General features: G+C 41.0%; 1 protein-coding gene and 1 long non-coding RNA gene across 8 annotated transcripts; one reads left to right on the forward strand and one right to left on the reverse strand.

Moving 5' to 3' along the window:
* Positions 1 to 609: 609 nt before the first annotated feature.
* ELOVL1 (ELOVL fatty acid elongase 1) lies at positions 610 to 20,904 on the reverse strand. 6 transcript variants are annotated; one of them, XM_020783210.3, is made up of 8 exons: positions 20,781 to 20,904; positions 8,254 to 8,321; positions 7,797 to 7,987; positions 5,608 to 5,688; positions 5,291 to 5,347; positions 4,794 to 4,899; positions 3,224 to 3,360; positions 610 to 2,935 (listed from the first exon to the last, which is right to left on the reverse strand). In XM_020783210.3, exons 1-8 carry the CDS (start codon positions 20,816 to 20,818, stop codon positions 2,690 to 2,692), a joined length of 924 nt encoding a protein of 307 aa, XP_020638869.1. In that variant the 5' UTR covers positions 20,819 to 20,904; the 3' UTR covers positions 610 to 2,689. The 6 variants fall into 6 exon arrangements, with proteins under 6 accessions (XP_020638869.1, XP_020638872.1, XP_020638873.1 ...); XM_020783213.3 differs by having other exon boundaries at positions 20,708 to 20,886; XM_020783214.3 differs by having other exon boundaries at positions 8,254 to 8,316; positions 20,708 to 20,868.
* Positions 20,905 to 21,174: 270 nt separating this feature from the next.
* LOC140706610 (uncharacterized) lies at positions 21,175 to 23,378 on the forward strand. Of its 2 annotated transcripts, XR_012086358.2 has the most exons (3): positions 21,187 to 21,315; positions 22,745 to 22,825; positions 23,302 to 23,378. It is a non-coding gene; the product is annotated as an uncharacterized LOC140706610 (long non-coding RNA). The 2 variants fall into 2 exon arrangements; XR_013544862.1 differs by lacking the exon at positions 22,745 to 22,825 and having other exon boundaries at positions 21,175 to 21,315.
* Positions 23,379 to 25,272: the final 1,894 nt, after the last annotated feature.

The raw sequence follows: 25,272 nt of genomic DNA on the forward strand, positions 1-25,272 counted from the left end.
GCAGCATAAACTGAAGAGTTGGTTATTAATGCTTTCAATGGGGAAAATATTACTAATGTTGTGAATGAGCATCCCTCCACACACAAACTTTTCATGCAGAATCTTTAGGATTTCAATGAGCAGCTTGTGACCCTTGTTACCCACAGATTTCCCTAGTGACTTTTTTATGTGTGTTTCAACCATATATTGCAGTACTGCAACATACTAATAAAGCTCTGATACACAGCCTCCATCAGCTCATGAAAACATTATGCTTTTCCAAATACGCTTAGCCATTTATAGAGAAGCAGTTAGCTACATATCATAATTAGAGTAGCTGTTTCATATTTATAACTCTGAGGAGGTAGCATATCAGGAATCTGAGGAACACCAGCAGGATATGAGGCCAAAGCTTTTAAACTAATACTATCTGACTCATTTGAGCTACAATGAGAACTTGCAATAAGATATGATAAATATTAAATAAACTAAAAACAATGCATGTAAAATTGTTCAATAGGGTCTTGATCAGATGATGCCTGGCCCACTTCTCCAGCTGTCCAAATAAAAAAGACATTCCTGAGTAGACAAGGTGAAATAATTCTAGTGCAAAGTGACACCGGTAAAACCTCATTTAGAATACATGTTTATTCTTTAGTACTCCTGCATGGTGGGTGATCTGAGGTTAACGTTTTAAAACACAATCAAAAATGTTGAGAACAGGAATGCAAAGGAGAACAAGTAAACTTCTTTGTTATTTCAAATTGTACCCCTAAGTATCCCTAGCACAAGATTTTCATTCAAAACAGGTGTATCTATTTGGAAGGCTACTCTAAGCATTAAATTAGGGTTTCTCAGGAATGGATTGGAAGTGGAGAGAACAAGACAGTATATAAAAAGATAAGTGGGAGTAGAAAGATATTAAGTAAGGTTATAAAAGCTGCTATTTCAACTTAACAACTTTGCTAAAAGGCTTTAATACAGGATTGCCATATTTGACAAACAGTAAATATGTTATCAAAATATTGTGGTGGTAAAATTTCTCCAGCAGTGCACCTTGTATTGTTTTATGTAAAATAATCCAGGCTGTGTTTAGTCTGTCCCAGGACAAGATTGATTCCAACAAAAGACAGGTGTTCTACAGTACTTTAGATTACCACATCTAACAAGATGTACTCAGATACATTCAGCATTCTACGCACAGAATACAGAGTAAATCTAGGATGTGATATGAATATTACCTTTCTAAATATTTTTAACCACAGGCTCGTTCCTTGTGCCATATACAGTTACAGTAGTCACATCCAACCAGAGTACTCAAAACAGAACCAAAGAAGAGGGTTTCTTTAGACTCAGCAGTTGAAGCTTGGGTAAAAAAAAAGGAACCAGTGCAAGAGAGAAAAGTTGCTGGCCTCAAAATAACTTCCATATAAGGAAAGATTGGGGATAAACATTCTTGTGACTGAACTGGCAGTCGGGAAAGACAGGAGTCTAGGAAATAAACAGTGCACAGAACTTTTGAGCAAATATACTCTGCACACTGAGAAGACATTACTAAAGATTTGATGTTTAATTACTAGGTTCTCAAGCAGAAGCCATCCAAGGTGTGCCACTATACACTGTGGACAAACAGAATTCAGGTCACCAACACTACTCTGACACTTCATGGGATTTCCATCTGAGTTTTTCAACTCTTCCCTGCCCAAACAACTTAAATCTCAGCTAAGGCTCACTACAAGACAACACTAGTAGTTGGAACTGAAAGTCAACATCTGTTTGGCAAGTAACATAGTTATTTGTGGCCCATGGAAATGTTCACTTTGCTTCTCAGACAGGCCTGACCAGTATTAGGTTCTAAGCCTTGAAATCAAGAAAAGAGCCACTATTCTTTCTGTCCATTTATTTCTGCATATACAAGTGGGGAATTCAGGTAGAATGAAAGCATATCCCCCTGATGACTTCTTCCCAAGCTTTACATTACAGGGAGATTTGGCTCCAATAGTAATATATTGGATCAAATCCAATAATAATAATGATAAAAAGGCACACAGAGCAACAGCATGCAAAACAGACAACAGAGTCCTATTTTTTTTTCTCCCTCGGCCTCAGTGCAGCAGGAACCTGTGGTCATCAACCCGTAGGGAGCAAAGTCCAGAGTTATTGCTAAGGTCTGGGAAACAGAGCAATCAAAGGTTGGGGAGTTATGTGAAGGGAAGGCAGCAAAAGTTAAACCTTTGACCTATAGCACCCCACCTGCATAAAAAGCAGGAAAACATCTCTCTGGGAGATTCAGACCCTACAGCAACAAGGGACCACTGACTTTCTGGTTGAAAATGGCAGGCCACAAGTTGGTGAAAGAAGATGAAGGGAATACAGGGCAAAATAAACCTGGAGGCGAGGACCAAAAATTCCCACTTGGATTGCATGGAGTACATAGAACTAAATGGATAGATGTGCCCAATCTGGCAAGGTTCTGCTTTGGTCCAGCTCTGGAGGGAGCCCAGCCCAGGGCAGACACAGGCACTTTGGAGACCTTGGGCTGGATCCAGCACCAACAGCACAGGCAGTCTCTCTCTCCCCTGGGACAGGTGAAGACCAGACAATGAGGGATATAGGGCAGTTGGGAAGGTGGTTTGGAATTGCAAGACAACAGTCTGTAGGCACTTGGTCTGGTTAACAGGCCCAGATATGGCGCCAGTTGGTCCACCCCCTAGTTGATTTTGGCTTTGCCATTAGCAACGACACCATTCTCATGTAAGCCATTCTGCTGGGGTTGTGTCATAACCTTGGGCAGACGCTTGCCTTTGGTATACGACTGGTACCAGAAGTTGGAGAAAAGTATGAAGAAGATAACGCCATACATCCAGATGAGATGGATGAAGATTGGAAACTGGTAGTTGCAGGTGGGCATGAAGTAGTACTGGGAGATGTGGATGGAGACAAGCACAAACTGCAGCTGAGAGAAGAAACAAAGGAGAGGTTAAAGGAGTGAAAATGACAGCCGCAGCCCCTTCCCAATCCACCCACAAAACTGCACAAACAGATCTAGTGACAGCTGAAGATGGGAAAAGCTAAGACAAGCACAGACATCTAACACCACATTAAGTCCCATCATTCTCAGTCATTCACAAGCCAAAAGACCAGGAATAAGACAGTGTGCCAGACTAGTGGCCCAGTCCTTTGTAGCATTTGTTCCAGTTTAGAGATGGCAGCCTAGCTGGCCTGGTCCATCCTCATTACTCACCAGCTGAATGGCAGTGATGTGCTTCTTCCACCACAGGTACTTGTGGTAGGCAGGCCCTAAAGCTGAGAGTCCATAGTAAAAGTACATCACAACATGTACTAAAGAGTTTACCATAGCATGGAAGGAGCCCATTCCTCCTGAAAGGCAAGACAAAGAAAGAAAGGTTAAATACACACATAAAACACACATTAAAAAGAAGCGGTTCATCTGGAGCATTAGAGAATATAAATGTCATGTTATCAATGTAAACCATTTCAAAAGTTCCTATTACAAACTTATACAATTCACTCAATCCATATCAATTAAAATCTGAGATTTTAAGTAACTGGAGTAAAGCTATCTCAAAATATTTTATGGCATGAACCTGGAGTATTAATAATAAAGACAATATGAGTTTCTATACATATTTAAAAAGTTTAAATACTAGTTTTAAAGCAGACTTTATAACTACACATTTTGCAGACAAAAATGAGAACAAGTAGAAAGCAAAGCTAACATTTCAAAATAGTGCCATTATAAAGTAAAGTGGCTGGATACATTTCAGTCAAATAAAAAATAAAGCCTGCAAAAATAACTTATACCACTTCTTAATTTCCACCATACTCAAAGCTTTGAACACAGTCCAGAAATTACCAATGTCTAAATACAATTATATATTATTAGAACTACAGTGGTGCCTTGCTTAACAGGTGCTCCGTTTAGCGATGAAATTGCTTAGCGACGACTTTTTTGGAGCATTTTTGTGCTTCGTTTAGCGATGGTCCCTATGGGCGATTTTCGCTTAGCGATGGTTGGGACCATGCTTCGCATAGCGATTAAATTTTGGGTCCCCTGTTTCGCTTAACGATGGTTTAAACAGCCTCATGTTTGCTGTTTTTAAAATGTTTTTCTGTTATTTATAAAGTTAAAGTTTACTGTTTAAAATGTTTGAAATCATAAAGAGCACTTATTAACCAAATTTGACTTTGTTCTAACTCTTTTTGAATTTGTTGTTGTATTTTTTCCCCCATTGAGATGCATTGAATAGGTTTCAATGCATTTCAATTGGGGAACCGCGTTTCGCTTAGCAATGTTTCCTATGGCGATTTTCGCTTAAGGAGAGCAATTCGTTCCTACTGGAACGGATTATCCGGTTTTCAATACATTTCAATGGGAAACTGTGTTTCGCTTAGCGATGAAATCGCTTAGCAGCGATTTTTTCGGAACGAATTAACGTTGCTAAGCTAGGCACCACTGTACATTCCTCTACATTGGCAGGCTTCTGCTTTGTTACATGTAGATCAATTATGGATGCAGTGCCCACAGCAGATACAGTAAAAGCTATTCTGTGTCACTCATCCACCCCACATCTGTGGAACTTCTTTATCTGAGACTTGTATTTTGCATTATTTCCTGTTCGTTTAAATGTACTTCTGCGAGTTTATGCATGTGCTCTGAGATCATACTGATAACAATACATGCACATGACAGAGATTGTTTTAGAGAGCCAAGCACTTGGGAACAGCAATATGCATCTGGTTGTCGGAATATGGAGCAAAGGACCATAGTATAGCCCTTCCCTGTATCTCACCTGGGCCAAACTTCACACCCCACCACCAGCTCCATGGCAGTACTGAATGATGGAACACATGGAGGAAAGTTACTTGTTCATTCTTCTTTCTTAAGATAAAGATCACCTGGAAGCAACAGAGCATTATGTGAGATAAGGTTTCTGTATATGGCCATTTGTTTGGCTACAAGCCTGTTTCTACCTCAAGATGTCTGAACTAGAGAGAAAAATCATCATGGCAGAGAAACAAATAACTGACAGTCAAATCATCCCCAAGAGGCATCTTACACTTCAGCTATATTTATTAGAAAATATGTACAATATGCCATCCTGTTTCTTCTAAAATAATTTAATGTATTACTGTCATCAGCCACTATTTATTATAGTAATCCGTATCATGAGGAAAACTAGAGCAAATTGACTATTACCCTCTCAATGAGAAAGGTATACTATCTGTGCTACAGTTAAAATATGTGAAGCCTGACAGGAGCCAGTGTTAATGAAACATAGTCACTTACTGTGTCCATCAGTTCAATGAATTTGGAGAAGATAAAGATCCATGCCACACAAACCATCTACCAAGAGACAGAGCAGAAGTCAGAGGTCATAGTCACCAAACCATCAATTTGAATCTCTCCCTCCATTATTCTGCCTAGCTTCTGTACCCCTGGGTCATCAATCCTCTTAGACAAACCCAACCACAGGATTATGATAAACACTATGCTAAGATAATGCTTCAATTAAAAAAAAGTAAACACAACACACAGGAATTAAGGCATGAAAGGCACAACTTATTATGAATTGTGGGGAGGGAGAGAAACAGGATGGAACATACCCGAAGAGCCTTAGGATCCTGGGATGTGTCCACAGGGTCACACCTCCAGGTGTAACCATTCAACCAGCCTGACATGAGGAACTGCAAGAAGAAGCCAGTTAGAGCACACAATTCATGCATTTTCCCAATTAATGCACCTTGCCAATGATACCACGTTCACCCAGCTGCATGTCATACTGCCTTTCTGTCACACAATATGTCCTCCAGGCAGTCTTCCCATGAGTATAAGCACAAGCAAGACAAAACCTTGTGGAATTTTTAGCCATGTAACTGCTTACTGACCACTAGGAGCCTCGTGGCACAGTGGTTAAAACGCTGTACTGCAGCTAAAATTGTTCACGACCTGGGGTTCAAATCCCAGGTAGCCGGCTCAAGGTTGACTCAGCCTTCCATCCTTCCGAGGTTGGTAAAATGAGTACCCAGCTTACTGGGGGGGGGGGGCGCAATGTGTAGGCTGTATAATGAAATTGTAAACCGCCCGGAGAGTGCTTGTAGCACTATGGGGCGGTATATAAGTCCAAAAATAAATAAAATAAATAAAAATAAAATATCTGCCTTGTTCCCTTGAGGTTTTCACCGATATATTTTTAACGAAGGAATGCTCTAATACACCCAGTTTCTGCAGTGCCAACTGTTTTAGCATTATAGAATGCTAAACAATGCTATAATACTAAAGCAGCAGCAGCTTTTAAGATGCAGTTTCCTTAACTGACTCCTTGAACTTTGATAACATTGCCTGGTGTAAGTTTGTGAAATGAAAGCCAGTAAGAATGTTGCATTCCCGTACCCAAAAAATGAAACAACAAATTTACAACCAGACACACAAGTACAGTGGTGTCTCGCATAGCGATCGCTCTGCATAGCGAAGAAATCGCTTTGCGACACTGTTTTTGCGATCACAAAAGTGATTGCTTTGCGATGGCCCCTATGGGGAAAATTCGCTTTGTGATGATCATGGGGAAGCGATCATCGCAAAGCCCCCATTTTCGGCCAACTGATCGGCGGTTCCAAAATGGCCGCCCGCTGTTTTGCCTCACTTTAGAGGCACCGAAAATGGCCACCGAAATGGAGGATTTTCACTTAAGGTGAGTTTTGGAGCCCATAGGAACACATTGAAGGGGTTTCTGGAGTCTTGGTGCAGGTTTAGACATTCTGGAAAATGTGCAAGGGCACACAGAAACAACTGATACTCCTATCTCATGCTTACAGGTCCTTTAGAGTCAGAAGGGTGAAAAGAGACAAATATCTCTTTTACACGTTTACTCTTTATCCACATAGAACAGGGGTCTCAAACATGCGGCCCGCCAGACGATAGTTTGTGGCCCCCGCCTTGCCTGCCCCTCTGAAGCACGCACACGTCCTCTGCTGTCAAGAGTTTAAAAAAAAGCCCAGCCTCGCTCGCCGGCTCTCTCCGAAAGGAGGGTGCAAGAGGCGCTGTCTTGGCAGAGAGCTGGCGAGTGAGGTGCGCTGCCAGCCCTTTTCCCCTGAGCCGCCACCAAGCGATGCCCGAGAGCGGAGCTCGCTCCTGGCCCTTTCTCGAAGAATGCCTCCAACAGCACCGCCAACAGCAGCTGCCACCGCTGCCTCTTTCAGGGAAGGGACCCTCTGGCTCTCTTTCTCTCTCAGCACCCCCCAGCACCAGCCCAGCCAGCAGCCGCTTCAGCGCCCAGTGGTGCTTCTTCTTCCTCCTCCTCCTCGGAGCACCAGCTGGGCTAAGGTAACTCCTAGGTGGCTTCCTCTGGCTCTTGCTCCGCTTGGCGGAAAAATCAGATGCAGCCCAGCCTCACCCAGACTCTGCCTCCAGCGGCCCCCAGGTAAATTGAGTTTGAGACCCCTGACATAGAAGAACATCCCTTCCATCTAAACTACAGAGTCAATTCTTCCTGTCATTAGAACGTAAATTGCTCAGAAAGTTGCAGAACCTCTCCTGAAGGTTTTTTGGGAAGCATTTACATGCACATTCCAAATGTCAAACAACATTTAAGAAATAATGATTACAGTCCAAACCATTTACAGACAGATGAACTTTTTTGGAGTTTAAGGTACACCACCACCATCCCGCCTTCTGCAGAAGCTCAACAACTGCTTCTGTATCCACAATGTTTTCAGAGATTAGAAAAACACTACAAGTAACGATGTCCATGCCACATCACTAGCAGTTAGATCCAACAAGGAAAGAAGAAGCTCACCTCATAGACTATGTAGATTGATAGTGCTACCATGGAGAAGTTGTAAACAACCATGAATGTCTTGAGGTTCATGGGTTTTCGGTTGGCCATGAGCCGTGGTCCCAGAGACAGTACGAAGTAAGCATAGCTCAGCAAGATGCCAGTCATTAGCCATGGAGAGCCCATAAGTGGATATGAGGCTACCCGAGGATCTGCAGAAAAACATGGATTGTTCACCAGGTAGGCAGGCAGACACAAAGGCTAACCATTGCCTCCACTGTACTATTATCGGCAACTCTGTACCAGGACTGAGATGTGATTCAAATGTTTTGAATGACAAGTACTTAAGATACCACAAGGAAAAAGATAGCAATCATGAGGCAACCATAGACTTGCCTTCATTAGGAGGGGGAGGGGGAGAGGAAAAGTAGGTAAGGCCTGCATCACTTAGTTCTTTGGTTGAATAACCTAAGCTTACCTGCTCCCTTCATGAATTCTCGATACATATTCACCAGTGACTCCATGGCTCCTTTATTGGCACCTGTTCTGTACAAAAAGGACCTGTGTTAGTCAACCCATTAGGAATGGGACAACCTGCAAGTTATGCTTTAGCCCTCTGCAACATCACCCATTCCCATATAGAATGCTATCAACTATTCTGACTTCCTGTCTTCTCAGTTCTTGCACCTACATATCATTTGTCTGGACAGCAACACATCATAGGAAACTTCAACTACAAACATGTTGCTCCTGCTAATAGCTAGGAAGGCAAAAAAGGTAGGGCTTAAGTGCTGCGAAAAAGTGCTGTGCCATATCATCAGAATAACTTTGAAAAAATAATAACTTTTAAAAAACAAATCAAATTTATATAATTAAGCAGAAGCATCATAGTTTTATTCTCTACAAAACACAGCTCTGTGGATGCCATTTGTTTCATGTTCAAGGGGAGGGGAAGGGGGATCACCAGCAGCACATGCCTTCTTAAGAGGGAAAAGACAGATATCATGTTTCCCCGAAAATAAGCCCTACCCTGAAAATAAGCCCTAGTTAAGTGAAGCCCTGCCCTCCACCAGGGACTCGCTGGGATCCTCCCAAGACCTCAAAAGAGACTTAAAACGTCTTCCCCATCTCTCCCACTTCCCTCGCTTGCAGAGGGGCTGGGCAGCCAGGGAGGAAGGAGCTACGTGCCACCAGGAACTTGCTTCTTGGTTGGAATTTGCTTCTTGAAAAAAATAAAACATCCCCCGAAAATAAGCCCTAATGCATTCTTTTTAGCAAAAATTAATATAAGACCCTATCTCATTTTCGGGGAAACACGGTACTAGTATATACTCTACAAGAAACTGCCAAGTAGCAACAATTAGCATTTGGCCCATTCATTTTCTCCAAAAGAAAACACTTTCTTCTGTCACCTGCAAATAAAGGGCAACCTCTCCCTTAAGGTCTAGAAGATGAAGGAAAGATCGCATACTAGCTATATGCAAAAGGAAATGGGACCAGTTCTGCCATATTCTTCAAGCCAGGCATGGAGCACAGATATATCTGGAGCCCTCCAGATATTATTGGACTGCAAGTCTCATCAGCCCTAGCTTGCAAAGTCACAATGGAAGCTGGAGCTGAACAACTTATGAAGTATGGAATGTTCTCCCACCCCAGCCCTAAGGTTTGGCAGCTCCCAATAATTCACTTTGAGATGGTATATCCCATATTCTCTTGCTCCTGATCCCACATAAGTGATGTTTGGTCTTTGCACGCCAAGATAGTTCTAGATCTCCATGGCTGACAGTGCAGCATCAGTTCTTACAAAATGGAAGGTCTTACAAAGTTTACTTGTCAGGATTTCAGCTAGGCATGTATAAATAATTCAGACAGACTAAGTAGGGCTGATTCAGATTCGATCCAAAGGTGAGTAGATTGGTCCCAATCTCTTCATTCATTCAGACACTAACACCAGGGTATGTGATAAAGAGGAGATCAGGACTTTCTTCATGGACAACTTTGGTTTGGAATTTCTGACAAAAATCTCACGAGCCCTTTCCAGTCACAGTGTTTGCAGTTGGACTGTGTGCAGTCACTGAAATTACCATGTTTCCCCCAAAATAAGACAAGGCCTTACATTAATTTTTGCTCAAAAAAGCGCATTAGGACTTATTTTCAGGGGATGTTTTATTTTTTTCACATACAACAATCTACATTTATTCAAATACACCCATATCTTCTGGTTGCTGCACAATGGTGGAGAGTGGGGTTTCATTTAACTGGGGCTTATTTTTGGAGCACGACTTATATTACGAACATCCTGAAAAATCATACTAGGGCTTATTTTCAGGTTAGATCTTATTTTTGAGAAAACAGGGTATATACAGTATTTTGTTCTCTCATGCACCTCTTCATTTTGTTTTTCTTCAGCTGTTAGAAGCATATAATTAAAAAACTGCTATCAAAACATTGTTGATTATCAGTAGTTTATTATCCTGATTATCACGAGCCTTTGCCTCTTCACTTCCAAACCTTTTGCATTGTTAATCTACATGGCCCACACTAATTCTCTTTTGCCTTTTCTTCTGTTACTTTGCCTATTTCAGTAGTAAACCTTAGCTTGTTAGTAGTCATATTTACCCTTCCCCTACATATCATCTACTTTCACTTTGGGCTGGGCAAGACTCTCTCATAGTTTTAAAAATAATTTTATTGGAGTTTTGAAGGTAGTTTTTTTTTTATTACTGTAGCCTGTATTTCACCTTCATTCATCCTATTAGTACCTACCCATCACTTATTTCTTATTTCTCTTCCAAACCAATTTTCTTATTTATTTCTGTTGCTTATTTGAGTGAATCTGTTATGTTGTTCTCAGTGTTATTTCAGAAATAAATCATAGACACAATCATACTGTATGTAGAAAATCAGCACTCATAATGAGCAAAATTTGCAAGCTAAAGCAAATTTTAAAGGTGGATGAACAAAAATATTGGACTTCTCTGTATGAAACACTTCAGGAATCATCAACTCAGAAGAAACAGGAATATCTCTGAATTCCATAGACTAAACCAAAAAGGTTACAACCTTTTAAATACTTAATGGAAATCAAATTGAGGTGTGAAAATTCAGTTTACTGAATTTTGATTTCGATCTGAATTGGATCAGGTCCAAATCAACCCAAACCAAACCAGGCCTGAACCTGAATCATATCCCAAAATCGGAGAACTCTTGCATAGCCCTAATTTCAGCATTCTGTAGATACTTACATGCATGCACATGCAAAGCTTGCCCTCCCTAAAGCCCATAGCAGATTTAAAGACAGCAAGGAAGATCGCCAAACCAGATAGCAAAGCTCAGACAACTGATGTAATTTGTAATGGTAGTATTTTTTTTCCAGGCCGCCTGGTATCTACAATAGTTTCCTGCTGTTCATAATAGCTGCCTACAGATACAAGATATTCAATACAATTAATTCATTCATATTACAAAGACAAGGGAGAGCAACAACCAAACAAACCTAAGAATTAAAAAAAAATTCCAATAGAAATTTCATATCTTCTCTTGCACAAACAGGAGAGTTTCCATGTTTTCCATAAATCTTGTTTTTAAAAAAATTCAAACTATTAAGGAAAACACAGAAAAAGAACAGGAATAACCTTACATTGTTATAACATAGTCTGTACAGCCTAGAAGATATAAAGAAGTCAAAATTATAAGCAAAATCAGAGGAAAAATTAACGTTAGATGGATGACAATCAGTACACCAATAGGGGGCACATTTAATAAAGATATTTCCTCAGTCAAAAATAAATAGATCATTGTCTAGTATGTATGGTTTGATTAAACTTCTAGAAAAGAGTGTATTCAGGGCATGCATTTTAATATATCAACTTCTCAGACACCAAGCCACTGGACTTAGATGTCTTTTATAGTACTGAGTAACTACACTAACAACCAGAAAAATAATTAATTCTTTAGGAATCAAGTTCTGCAAGATCTCTAAAAAGGTAAGTTAAGAGCCTTAGAAACAAGATAAATAGAATAAGAGATGTCACTAATCATGATTAGAGACAGACACAAACCAGGATGTTTGTCAAAATTTGCTGGTTCGAGTTAGTTTGAGTTCATCAAAAGTGATGAATCAAAACAACAAACTTTTAAAGCGATTTTTGTTTTGTTCAGTTGATTTTTCCCATTTTTCTCTCCCCCTGCTCCCCACAACCTGCTCCTGTCACTCAGAAGCACTAGGCCAGTGGTTCTTAACGTGGGCGATAATGCCCCCCAGGGGGCGATTTCATTTTTCAGGGGGGCGGTAGAACAAAAAGGGGCGGTGTGGGGGCGGTAGGGGGGCGCTGGAGCAAGCCAAACCTGTGAAGATGGCTGCAGCCTTTTTACAATGTGCATGAATATATATTTTCCTCCAATCTTAATTTAGTTTCAGATTTTTCGTCTTGAAATTTTTAGTTCCTGCATTGTGGTTTGTTTTTATGCCCTTTTTATATTTCTTTTTGAGGCTTAAAATTCGCTTGCAACTAAATCATTAAATGTTACTTTTGGGGGGCATTTCATTTTCTTGGAATTGAATTTTGTTTTCAGGGGTCATTGGATTTAAGTGTCTTAAATAAATAAATAAATAAATAAATAAATAAATAAATAAATAAATAAATAAATAAATAAATAAATAAATAAATAAATACGATATCACCGCGGGGAGGGGGGCGATGATAACTTCCTCAATGGCTCAAGGGGGCGTTTCTTTCAAAAAGGTTAAGAACCACTGCACTAGGCAACCCTGCGAAGGACCTAGAGACTACTGGATTGGCAGAGCAGCCAGCCAAACATGCAGCTCAAAGGGTTCTGAGGGAGTTGTTTGTTTTTATTTATAAAACCAATTCACACGAGCCATTTTACCCTCAGAGCCAATTCTGCCATTCAGAGGAACCCATCTAACTCAGAACCAGGTTAACTCAGATCTCCAGTGGTACGCTGCTTCCTTGCCAGGCAGCCTGTCTCTCCCACCACCACCACTGACCACACAACAACCTCTGTACCTCAGCTCAGACCTCCAGTGTGGCATTGTCCACAGTTTTACTCCCCTTGTGAACAGTGCCTCAGGTTTTAAAGGTTCAAAACAGGCTGAGTATATGTTAAGAACTACTGTACACAGTAAAAAGGCTATCAGTCCACCTGAGAATAAGCCTCAGCATTTTACTTGTTTGTAGGAGGCACCAAGATCCACATGCAACTGGAACAGAAAGGAATTAAACACAGAATCACTCTGAGCGAGTGATGGCCCATTGTTCTTTCCAGAAACTGTAAAGGAGTAAGCAGAGAAAACCCAGAAGAAAGAGGAAGAGACAATAACTACAGCATGCTAGGAATCCAGTGACAACAAACTGTCAATTCTGTTCCTGGTTCCCAAATTTAATAAATAAATCAAGGAGGCTGGAAAAAGAGAAGAGTCCAACAGTCATAGGACAGCCAGGGATATTATAGTAAGAATATTATACCCAATACATTTAGTTCTTGAAGATGCCCATAAAAATGAAGTGCTTAAGGAAACACAAAGAAAGATAATGGTCTGCCTTCTCCAACCTGATGTTCTTGAAATGTGCTCGTAATTCCCTTCATTTTCAGTATCCAATGGCCACTAACATTTTCTCTGTGTCAGTCCACTTTTGGGAACACTTCTGAAAGTGCTATCACTAAACATCTCATACAAGACTACAACTCAGCTCAAACCAGAAACACCATGTTCACAGAGGAAACACACTATTGATTCTGGCAGGTAGTCTTACGTATGCTTGGCCATTTGACTACTGAGCAAGCCTGTAAGGACTCTCAGCACCGTGTCTGCCAATGACAAAGGGCCCCAACATCTAGTTGTCCACAGTATACGAGAAAATTAAACTGTAAAAAGCTATATTTTCATACTTAATTATCACATGAACCAGTATGAGCCTCAAGTCTAGAGGGGCAGCACTGCTCTTTTCATGCAAAACACACACAAATGCATGTAGCATTTTGTGTGTTTTGCATGAAAGGAGCTACTTTGCTGAAACAACACTGCACTGAGACAGATTAACAACTCCATCCCAACCTGCTTAGCCTGTTTGGAAGCAGGAGGGCATTCCACATGCTGCTACAATACAGCCCAGCCCAACTTTTAGCCATTCAGACACTCAGGCCACATACCCAGAGTAGTCTTCCATGTTCCACAAACAGACCTGTAAGGACCAGAAGTCTACTCTCATACAAATGGATCATATCTATACTGCCTAACTACCATCCTCTTCATAACATAATACATAACAAGATGTCAAACTGGAGCAGCCGTTTTAGAAGGAATCTTTCCCAGACACATCCTGTGCTCAAATGGCTGTGAAAACTGGATCCCAGCCTAAAAGAGGAAACTAAACCATTATCCATGCATCAAAACTGGGGTTCCAAAGAATCTCAAAGCAAATTATGTACAGTATTAACCTACTGGTACTTAATCAATGAAAAAAGTGACGGTCAGGACAGCATCCAAGAATCAAAGAATGCATTATGGAGCCAGGAAAAAACTTCCTGAGATATGAAGAGGTCAAAGTTGTGTATCTCAATAGGAACCCATGAGCGTGCTTCTCAGTTAGCCCTCAAAAAGAGATTATGTACACATGCATATAGGGATTAACCTGAGTGTCTCTACTTCTGCTACTGCAATCTTTTATCCCTGAATTCCAGCCCTGCAAAACAGGGTCTCAGCAATATCACAGCAGGACGTATCAGGCTCCTAGCTCTGTCGCATCACTAACCCACAGACGTTCCAAAGCCAACAACACAAAGCCTCACACCCACATGAGTGGCCTGCATAGAAATGTTGTGCCTGGTACTGCCACCCACATGGGAGCTGGGAGGAATCTCTCAATAGCATATTGATGCACAGGATGGAGGAGGGGATTGGAATGCTTTAATGACTGGCTTTCCAGGGAGCTGTATGGAATATCCAAAGAAATTGATGGTTGATCACATTGGTATATCAATTCAAAAAGAAAAAAATTATTATAAAGAGACTACAGTGGTGCCCCGCATGACGACGATAATCTGTCCCGGGAAAATCGCTGTTTAGCGAAATCGTCATCATACGAAAACCCTTTCCCCATTGGAATGCATTGAAACTCAGTTTACTATGTTCCAATGGGGAAAATACCTCGTTGTCCAGTGAAGATCGCTCATAGGGAAGCCATTTTGCGAGCGCCGATCAGCTGTAAAAATGGCTGCTCTGTGAAGCATGGGTCCGGAAAACACAGGGCAGCCAATTTAGGAGCTGAAAAAATCATCGTCTTGAGAACAAACAGTTTGCGAAGCACAGACCAAATTGATGTCCAGTGAAAATCCCCCCATAGGAATGACTGTTTTGTGAATCGCTATAGCGATCGCAAAAAGTCGTTATGTGGATTTGTCATTTAGCGGGGTCGTCGTCTTGTGAGGTACCACTGTATGTGGAAGATCTTGAAGCTTGTACGGCAGTTGTAGTTTCCTGTTTCAGACACTTGCTTCTCTGGGTCCTAAACTATCACTGCTTCTAAAAAAGCTCTCCACTCTGTATATTGACTGGTTAGGTGAGCTTTATGGATTTAGAAGGGTGTATCTTCTAAAGGACCTATCTGGCTCACACTTGTGGCATCTGGACAGACAGGCTCAAGAACTACATCCATAAATTGTCCTTGCAAATGAGACAGAAATGCCTTTTTTAGTTCTCCAGTAACCCACCCCCATCCTTATATTTTGTCTTAAGAAAAATCTCAAATCCTTCAGCTCAAGGCTTAGGCAACTTTACCTCATATGTGACATTCTCTGTGGGACTATTGTACTTAAAGTTAACCTATATATTTATAGAAGGAGAGCAGAGCTTGGCAATAATTCCTCAAAGAGCTACCATACAGCATTCTCATACTCCAGTCATGTAAAAGAGCCACTCTCTTTTTTCCAACTCAGTGAAAGGTGGCAGTAACTGTGCTACAATTATCAGGACAATATTCCTTGTCCTCTATTGGCCTCCAATAAAGGCCAAACTACTTACAAAGAGAAGTACGTAGTTTGACCTCTATTGGCAGTAACCAAACATGGTTGATTTCCCTTCAGAAATTCTAAATAACTGCTTTACTAGCTCTACCATGGTATGGCAGCCACTTGGGGTTACACCCTCTCTCTTCCTCCCAGCTGCAACTCATGGAGACTGTGTCTATAAAGAAAATCATATGCATTCCCTGAGTAATAATCCTGGCTTGATCTAGATAGGGCAATTCTGCCTAACCCAAGGCAACAGATATTTCACAACAGCCTGCAGTCAAAATGCTAAGTTTACTATGTGCTAAACTGTACATAGTCAACATAATGTAGTTCAGTAATGCTAGCAACAGAGAAAGACAGCCAGCAGCCAAAGGCCTTGTACACCACCTATAAACTGGGCAGCTAGTTTATGTATCAAATAGGAATACCTAAAGTATTTCACCAGGACTCCAGTATGCAAAAGGATGGCTAAAAGGTAGGTAGATGATTACAGTGCTCAGGAACATTTACTACTCCTGTTGCCTCTACAACAAATAATCTAGACTGACTGGGCGAGATGACTCATCCATGAGAGGGCTTAGCAAGAATATTTGCTCCTGGTGACCAGATCCACCAGTCACTTGTTAATGGAATGGGGGCAAGGAACATATTAGAGGGGTATGTATAGGACTGTATTCAAGCTCAATATAGAGCAGTATAAGCCAGCATTAGTATGAGACAGATGAGGAATAACTTCTTCCACAAAATCTGGAGAGGGTGGGAACACCTGAAACTAAAAAAATCATTACTTGTGAACAGAAGTAATGCGTACTTAACTGAAGCATTGAGACATTCTCTGGGTGACAATTAAAGTTTATTTAGAATGCAAATATTATTTTATCTTCACTCAAATGTGTGCACTGATCTTGCTACACAATCGCAAAGCTTCTCTGATCTGAGCAAAGTATTGATCTAGTGCAACTATGTGCCAGGAACAGCAGTCTCCCTCATAGGTACATTCCACACACTTGGCTCTAGTACAGAATACAGTGTACAGGCGGACAGACTTTATGCTATTTAGAGGGAAAAGCTTCTGTTCTACCTTTCAGAAGGATAACTATTAGTATGTTGCAGGAAAAACAACAACAAATCATCTGGCACTTTAAAGACCAATGTTTATGCCATTATGAATCTGTTAATTTTTAATATGCCAAAACAGTTTCTATTATAATTACAGTAGTTTGTTTCTAGCTGTACAAATGAGTAGGGTTATTATGCTGCCACAGTGCTGACAACTTCCATGCAACCCTCGGCTCAGGCCAGAGATATGTAAAGGCATAATCTATTTTGATGGCTTAGTCAGATCTTTCATTTTCAGCACCAATATGGAATATGGTTTTTCCACACTGACTGTCCCAATAGTATGTAAAAAAAAATAACCTGTCAGAATGATGCCATAATATGAAAATACATATAAATCCGTTGTCTAGAGGGGCGGGGTAAAAATCAAATAAATAAATAAATAAATAAATTCAAAATAATATAAGCCCTACTATTGATTTCACATAATAATTTAATGTGTAAATCCAAATTCCACACTACACAATGGATATTTAATCCCTGCTGAATTAATAGACTTTCTTCCACATGTTATGAGTCCCAATTGAATAGAACAGACATTCTCAATGGGGGCCATATGGCCCCCTGAGTGGCCCTGGCACATTTGAAGGGGACCACAGACTGAAAAATGTAAGACGTTTCTGAAATAAATGTGTTTGTGTTGTATCCTTGTTCAATGGGGGAGGGTTTAAATCTGAGAAGAGCTCCTAAGAGGGCCATGGCCAAAAAAAGGTTGAGAATACACAGGATTTTGAAAAGTTACTTTTATGGACTACAAGTCCAAAAAAATCACCAGCCAAAAAGCTGCAGTCCAGTAGGGGGCACCCCTTTTCCAAGCTCTGTTTCTGCACAGAGTGAGCCTGGTTTGGCCCTGCATTTGAAGTTGGTCTTAAGACTTCAGGGAGAAAATTAGATTATGGGTGACTGTCAGGTTTCCCGCATGGTTTCTGGCAGGTTTTTTCTTAGTTGACTTGTCCAACATCAAAGAAGTATCTTTCTGCAGATTATAGTATCACTGTAGGGTAAAAAGTCACAATCCTAGCACTTGCGGTACAACTGATGCCATAAAGTGCATGCATTTCACCAAACAGTCATCTCCAAACAAGATTATGGCATAGACTAAAAACAACTTGTAGTCACATGCATCTTTACCAATTTTTAAATCCACCAACTACCCTCTGGTGTTTTTAAACCCCTACAATTGCTTGACAGCTATAGAAGCCTTCAGTCTTCTCCTGCAGGTACAACTAGTTGCACATTAAAGGGGAAAGCGGAGGAGGAGATGTTAAACTCCTTCTTTTCTAGCTGTTTTTCACCAATCAGCATCATGCACACACCCAACTATTTGCTGGCTCTCATTTCCACTATTCCTATCTGCAAATACAGTCACTGTTTTTTGAGATGGTGCCCCTCCTAGACAAATGACAAGGCAATTGTGAAAGAGAAAAAAATGCAGCAGAGAAAGAATTCAGCAACCTAGTTTTCCTTTGCTTAAAAATGGCATTGAAAAACCATGAAACAAACGTCATACAGAAAGGCACCAGTGATAAAGTGCAACATCTAATCTAAACCCAAGACCTCAGCTATTGCAGGAGACATTTTAAAATATTAAGGTGGAGAAATAATATATACATGATGGATAAAAGTCCATCTCCAGAAGAGACCAGTTAAGAAATCACAGATGGCAAGACTCCTAGAGATTTGATGTGGGCACCTGTGATTTCAACTATTTTTAAGACCCCAATCTCTTTTGTAGGTCACCCTCCCAAGATGGCAGCCACTGCAGAGCAGCATTATACTTTTTAACAATTACGAGAAATAGCCATGTCTGTTGTTTTTGCTGCAGTACAACTCAGACTGGCACATTAAAGATGAATATGTTTATTACAGTACAATGTGGGTTTTATTTAAACAATACATTTATTTAGAACAGCATAATCTCTGTGTTTGTCTCTCTCTGTGTGTGATGTGCTGTCAAGCTGGAACCAACTTATAGCAATACTAAAAAGGCTTTCAAGTTAGTTAGATATTTAACGGTGGTTTTTCCAGTTCCACCTGGCCCCAGTGAGTTTCCATAGCCAAGTAGAGATTTGAACCCTGGGCTCCTGAGTCACAGCCTGTCACTGTATCCACTTACACCATGGTAGGTATCACAGAATAGCCACCTATAGTGGTCCTTGCTTGACCAGATAGGCGGGATATAAAATAAACAAACAAACAAACAACATGATAAACTTTTACTGATTAGGCTCTGCATCTAATGCAAGGCTTATGATATCATGAATTTGTTCCTCTTTAAGGTGCCCCAAAACTGTTGGTCCTTATGGAACAAGTTGTCTGTTGACTGCCAATGAATTAAAGGCAGTTATTAGTACTAAGGTTGTAAAAATTATTAATGTGTCAATCTCCACAAATAGAAATGCATTTAAAAATCTTAAAAGACCTTGGGAACAGAGGTTTAGGTCGTTTTTCTAGGTTCACTCTAAAACAATACACAGTAGAGCAGAAGACTTGGCTTTTCTTTTTCTTTCCATAGTGAGTGGGATAGTATCAGTTGCTAATCATACCTTACTGTTATTCCCATTCCTACCTTACACAGCCTGCTATTAAACTCTTTGCGCAACAAGATCACAACTGAATGGCATGGATTTGTGGTTTGACTGGTTTGTCTTATAAAACAGGCCTTCAGCCCTTGCCTGCAGGTACAACTAATTTTATCCTCTGCAGAAACAAATTTGCTAAAAAAGGGTGCCTCACAGAACTGAAAAGATGTGAGGGGAATAAAGGAGGGAAGTAAAGATGCATCAGCCGGTATTGACTAAATTCCAGCATTGACAGAAACCAAAGGAACTCCACAAGGCTAAGCGTAGCCTGTGCGTAACTGGGAAATGGAAGTTATCTGTGAATGATTTTCCTCATCACTACATCTCGGTATTACGAAAAACGTCACCTGTTGAGATTCTGCCTGTCACATTAACGACAGACAGAGACTGGGAGGGGAAGGTAACTCTGTCCCCACTCAGTCTTACCCATACCTTTGGGCGAGGTAAAATGATTCCTTCTGTTCCCCTGTGTAATACCTTAATTTAAGTTTTGTCTCCCAGAAAACCGTAACGAAGGGGAGCACTCCCTCAAACTCCCGTTTTAGTCTCTGTAATCTAGTCTCACCATCTAGTCTCGACTCTTTCTAGGCCGTGTGTGTTTTCCCCTCGTGATTTTCCACTCCACCCGGTCACAGGGCTCGCACGACACCATGACCGCACAAGTCTGTCCCTGGCAAGGGGTGGGGGGGGGAGAGAGACTCTCCACAGCCGCCACCCCCATGGCTCTGTTAGAGGGCACCGGCCTCTGAGGCCCGCGAACTGGTTCCTGTCAAGCTGGCGCGCAAGGTTACCTCGGCGGCCTGCGCCCGGCGTTCCCGCCGGGGGAATGAAACCATTTCCCCGTGGGTTGAGCGAAAGCCCTGAAAGACAGGCCGCCGGGCGCGGCTCGCCTCCTAACCCGAGGCAGGAAAGCAGAAATGGGGCCCAGGCAAAGCGTCCGACAGGGCGTGGCAGGCAGGACCGAGCGAAGCCCCACGCTGCGCCGCGACCCCTTGGCGGGCCCAGAGGCGCCGCTTCTCGCGACCACCGCCAACAGCCACCCGCTCGCCCAACCTTCCCCCCCCCCCGCAGGACTCTCCTCCCAGCGGCGGCCACGCTCACTCACCCGCCCGACAAATGAGGGGGAAGAACTCAACGCGTCCCTGAGAAGGTGCCAAAGCCCTCACTTCCTCCTCTGCGGACCCGCTTCGGACTCACCCCAGAGTTAAAGGGGACCGCCCCGAGCGCTCCGCTGGCGGTGATTGGCAGAGCGGCGCTGAGTAGAAGTTACCTCACTGAGGTGGAGCCAGTTGTCTTTTTCACCCCCATAGAAAACGCGCTCGGTGGGTTGAGAGGCCAGCAGTCGGCGGGGGGCGGGGGCACGGCGGTGCCCTCCCTCCCTCCGTCCCTCCCTCCCTCCGATGTCCTGTGGTGCGTGGTGCCAGCCTACGAGCGCCGCCGCTTGGGCTTCTTCGTGACGGCCCAGAGAAGGAGGACCTTGTTGCAGACAGACGGGCAAAGAGCCGCCCGACTCTGGCGTGTTTTCAGACGCGGGATACCGGCCGCGCCAGATCTTTTCTTCAGCCGCCCGATCGCGTGCGCGGTTGATTAATTGGTACGCTTTCCCTGGGCTGAGCGGCCACCCAAGACCGCGACGCGTGCACTAGATGTGTGTCAGGATTTAAAAGTGGAAGGAGCAGTGGAAATGGTCTTATCGTGATCGGAGGGTGAGGAAAGGGGGGGGCCGATGCTTTCCCTCCAGCTGCTCCCCACTCCGTTATTATTTCTTGACCCGGCAGATTCCAGTGGGGGCGACTTACTCCTAAGTAAGTGTGCAAAGTTTTGTACACTCCGACGTGTTTTCTCGACGCTGCTTTATCCCGAGGCTTCGAAAGTGAAGTTTATGATCCGTTTTTAGATCGTACAGTACTGGACTTTTCCTTCGGGTGTCGGACGGATAGGATTGAAATTTTTTGCGCACGCATGCACGCCTTTGGAGTACACTAGTTTTCAGGGCCTTTTTGTTCATCCATTTGAAAAGGCGATTGAAACTATGCAACCTGATTCTGTTTGCCACCGTTATTAAAATATAGTAATCATGACTGAAAATGTTTTTTCCTTATTTTTACCACGTAAATTACTTAAGGATATAGCACAAATAGATAGTTTGCAATTGATTTGTGAAAGCAAAAAACGAAGTATTGTGAAACACTTTACTAACCAATTAATTTCACTGTGAGTTTTTGAAATGGTTTGTGATATATGAAAGTTCACACTGATGTACGTTTATTAAGTTAAGGGTGCCACAGTACTTTAGTTTTATTTTCCATTGGCTTTTTTAATGTTTTAAAATAGTTGAATCCAGCCAGAATCCTGTTGATTATTTATACTGAAGAGCTCCACAAAGGGAGTTTAAGTGAAGGACAATCTAAATACTGTACGATATAGTGAATGTCTTCTTGATATGTTCAGCTGCCCAGTAAATCACAACTCTTCTTAAAGGATAGGTGGGATTCAACCAATCATAAAATATATAATAATGTTGTTATTGAGAGGGCACTTGGAAAACCTATCCATATCATGTGGAAGGTCATCTATAAGTCATCTTACAGCATAAAAGCAATAGTTTATTGAAGCCTCTTTGTTTTAAAGTTCCTCAAGCTCCTACTGAAATTAAGGTACCATGAACACTGCTTTTCTACACTGTGTTGGCTCAGGGAACATCTAATTTTATGCCTTAAACATAAAGCAATGCATTTTCTTACCTTCATTTTTACTTGTAATGTGCCAGTTACAAACTATAGTAGAAAAATGCTTCCTAAAACAGTTGAGATAATTGCTTATATTGAACTCTTTTTATTTAAACAGTGGTCATTTTTGCCACCTTTAACAAAATGAGAACAGTTTTACTTAGACTGAGACTGCAACTTAACTCTATCTTATTACACCCATTTTATTTGGTGGGATTGGGGAGTTAGTAATGTGCAACATCCATGCAGTTTAACCTAGTTCACTATTGCTATCCAATTTCCTGGTATGTTGGCTTTTTGTCAGGAATACAGTGAGTGAGCCATTAGTGTGGAGTTTATCTCATTAGAGGAGTACACTTCATGACTTTGCTTTTTATCCGCTCCCTCGTTTTTATAATACTTTGCCTGATAAATAAATCTAGTGATCTCAAACCCTTGTACATTTTTGTGACCCCTAAGGTCTAAGAAATATACTGTAATTTTTTAAAATTTTGTTTTCTTAAAGCTAACACATTGGGAACATGCCCTGAATCCTTTGGGTATTGTTTGGAGAGCACAGCCTACAGATAGACTGGAAACTGAGAGGGTAACTTCACTTCTTAATCTATTAACTACTCCTAAGGGCCATCACAGCAGTGAAATTAACCTGGCAAAGGAATTAGGGCTTTAAGGCAGTCACGTAGAACGGCACTGGGTGTCCGCTGTGAACCACAAACGGTAAATCTACTATATACAGTTAATTTGTCAGAGGATGGATCTGTCTGTCTTTGGAAAATCAGTGCCCAGGCCTTGTTGCTGCTCAGTTACTACAGCTGCCAAAAATGATAAACCTGTTCTGTGATGCTATCAAGATTTTTAGAATATGTGCTATCACATATTCAGAAATTTGTCCAATGTTTAAAGAACATCAGTGTGCAACTCAAACTTTGAGTAATGCATATGTGTTGGCCAAGAAAGAAGGTGGCAGGCAATAATATGAAAAATAAAGTGAGCATGCTGTTTAGGTTACAAACTGAATCTCAGATCTTGATCAAGTATGCCCGTTTCTCTTTCCCCTGCCAGTAACCCCCTGCAGACTCTGCAGAGTATCCACCAGTATCTTCAAGATGGAGAGGAATCATTATAGACATAAGGATCTGTTTTCTAAGAGGTCATGTGAAATAGTTGTTACAGTAAGCATAGCAATGCCAGAATATATCCAACGTGACATTCATAAGAAGCTATACTGTGTGTATGTGAATCTATTTTTATCATTGCTTGTTCTTTAGAGTTTTTTTCATTTGTGACTCCAAATAAAGTTTCATTAACATTCATGGTACTTCTGAAACTTGAATACTGTATAACACTATTCTGCATTACATGTGTCAAATTCCCAGGATTTTCTACTAAACTACAGATTTCTAAGATTTTTAAAATGCAGCTCAATGCACACAAACAAGTACATGCAAGTGTCCCATTGTGCAACTTTACTTGCTCAGTGGAAAAATTCTTCTGGCCATCCATATTTAAAAACATTGAAAACCAGCCTGGTTTTATTTGCTTTTAATTAAAGTGTTTTATTAGTGGTGTTGCTGTTTTATTTATGGTCCTGAATTTTTAAAATATATACATATACATTACATTACATTACATAACATACATACATACATACATACATACATACATATGCATGTATGTATATGTATGTATATGTGTATATGTATATATTTTATATACATACATATATATACATATATATACATATATATATATACATATACATATACATATATATATATATATATATATATATATATATATATATATATATATATATATATATATATATATATATATATATATATATATATATATATATATACACATACACACACACACACATATATACCTATATATATATATACCTCTGTGTGTGTGTATGCATGTATGTATGTATGTATGTATGTATGTACACACAGTATTAATGTTTTGAGGGGTTTTAGTTCAGTCTTTGAGATTTTAATTATATTATTAAATTTCTGTGTTTTCATTTGAATTTTACCTTGGCTAGACTTGGTTCACAAAAACAGCTTGTAGATATTTAATTAAATAAGGTAAAAGTCCAAACATGCAAGCAGTTTTCTGCTGATTTCAAGGAAAAGAAATGTTTCAGGCCTTTTATACAACTTTACTTGCTATCACAGAATCACATATAAGAAAGAAGGCGGAATGCTCCTTGGCTGTTTTCTACATTACAAAGGAACAGTAATTCAAGTGTACAACAGCCAGCTTATCACTGTGTCAGTACTGTAATCATATGCCTTCTACAGTAAAACCTCAGTGCAACTTAATGCAAGTTTAGTATGAACTTTATATATTACTTTCTTCTCAGTGTCCAGAGGCTCGTCATGCTGATACACATCCTGCCCATCTTTGCATTTATACAGAGAAAGAAAACAACATGAATGCCTTACAATACACAATTGTCTCCTAACACTGCAGTTAGAAGAAATGAGGAGTTCACAATTGCTGCAGTTTGTCTATGTGGGTGGAACTGGGAATGCTAGTGGAAGGAGGAATGAAAAACTTACACCATTGTTCTCTTATCAGTAGAACAGAGGTTCTCTCAATTCACTTGAATGTCCATGTAAGAATTACATAGAAACTGTTGAGCCCATTAGTGTCTCGCTTGACGACATTGATTCGTTCCAGCAAAATCACTGTAGAGCGAAAACGTCATCAAACGAAATTTAAAAACCCATTGAATGCATTGAAAACCGTTCAGTGTGTTCCAATGGGCTGAATACCTGCTCGTCCAGCAAAGATCCTCCATAGGGTGGCCATTTTCCGGTGCCTGTAGTGCGAAAAATCAGTCCTAAAAACAGCGGGGGCCATTTTCTTCAGCCGGCAGCCATTTTGAAACCCAATGACCAGCTGTTTGCTGATCGTCGTAAAGCGAAAATCGGTTCCCGAATCAGGGAACCGATCATCGCACAGCGAAAAAATCCCATTTAAACCATCGTTTGTGATCGCAAAAGCGATTGCAAAAACGTC

Source organism: Pogona vitticeps, chromosome 4, assembly GCF_051106095.1.
Source record: "Pogona vitticeps strain Pit_001003342236 chromosome 4, PviZW2.1, whole genome shotgun sequence".
NCBI lineage: Eukaryota > Metazoa > Chordata > Lepidosauria > Squamata > Agamidae > Pogona > Pogona vitticeps.

Excerpts from the sequence above, each read along its gene's own strand:
- ELOVL1 (XM_020783210.3), bottom strand. The coding sequence starts at position 20,818 with ATGGGGGTGAAAAAGACAACTGGCTCCACCTCAGTGAG. Across the intron at positions 4,900-5,290 it reads TCATTGAACTGATGGACACA|GTGATCTTTATCTTAAGAAA; the intron begins GTAAGTGACTAT and ends TGTTGCTTCCAG. Across the intron at positions 3,361-4,793 it reads GGGTGTGAAGTTTGGCCCAG|GAGGAATGGGCTCCTTCCAT; the intron begins GTGAGATACAGG and ends CTTGCCTTTCAG.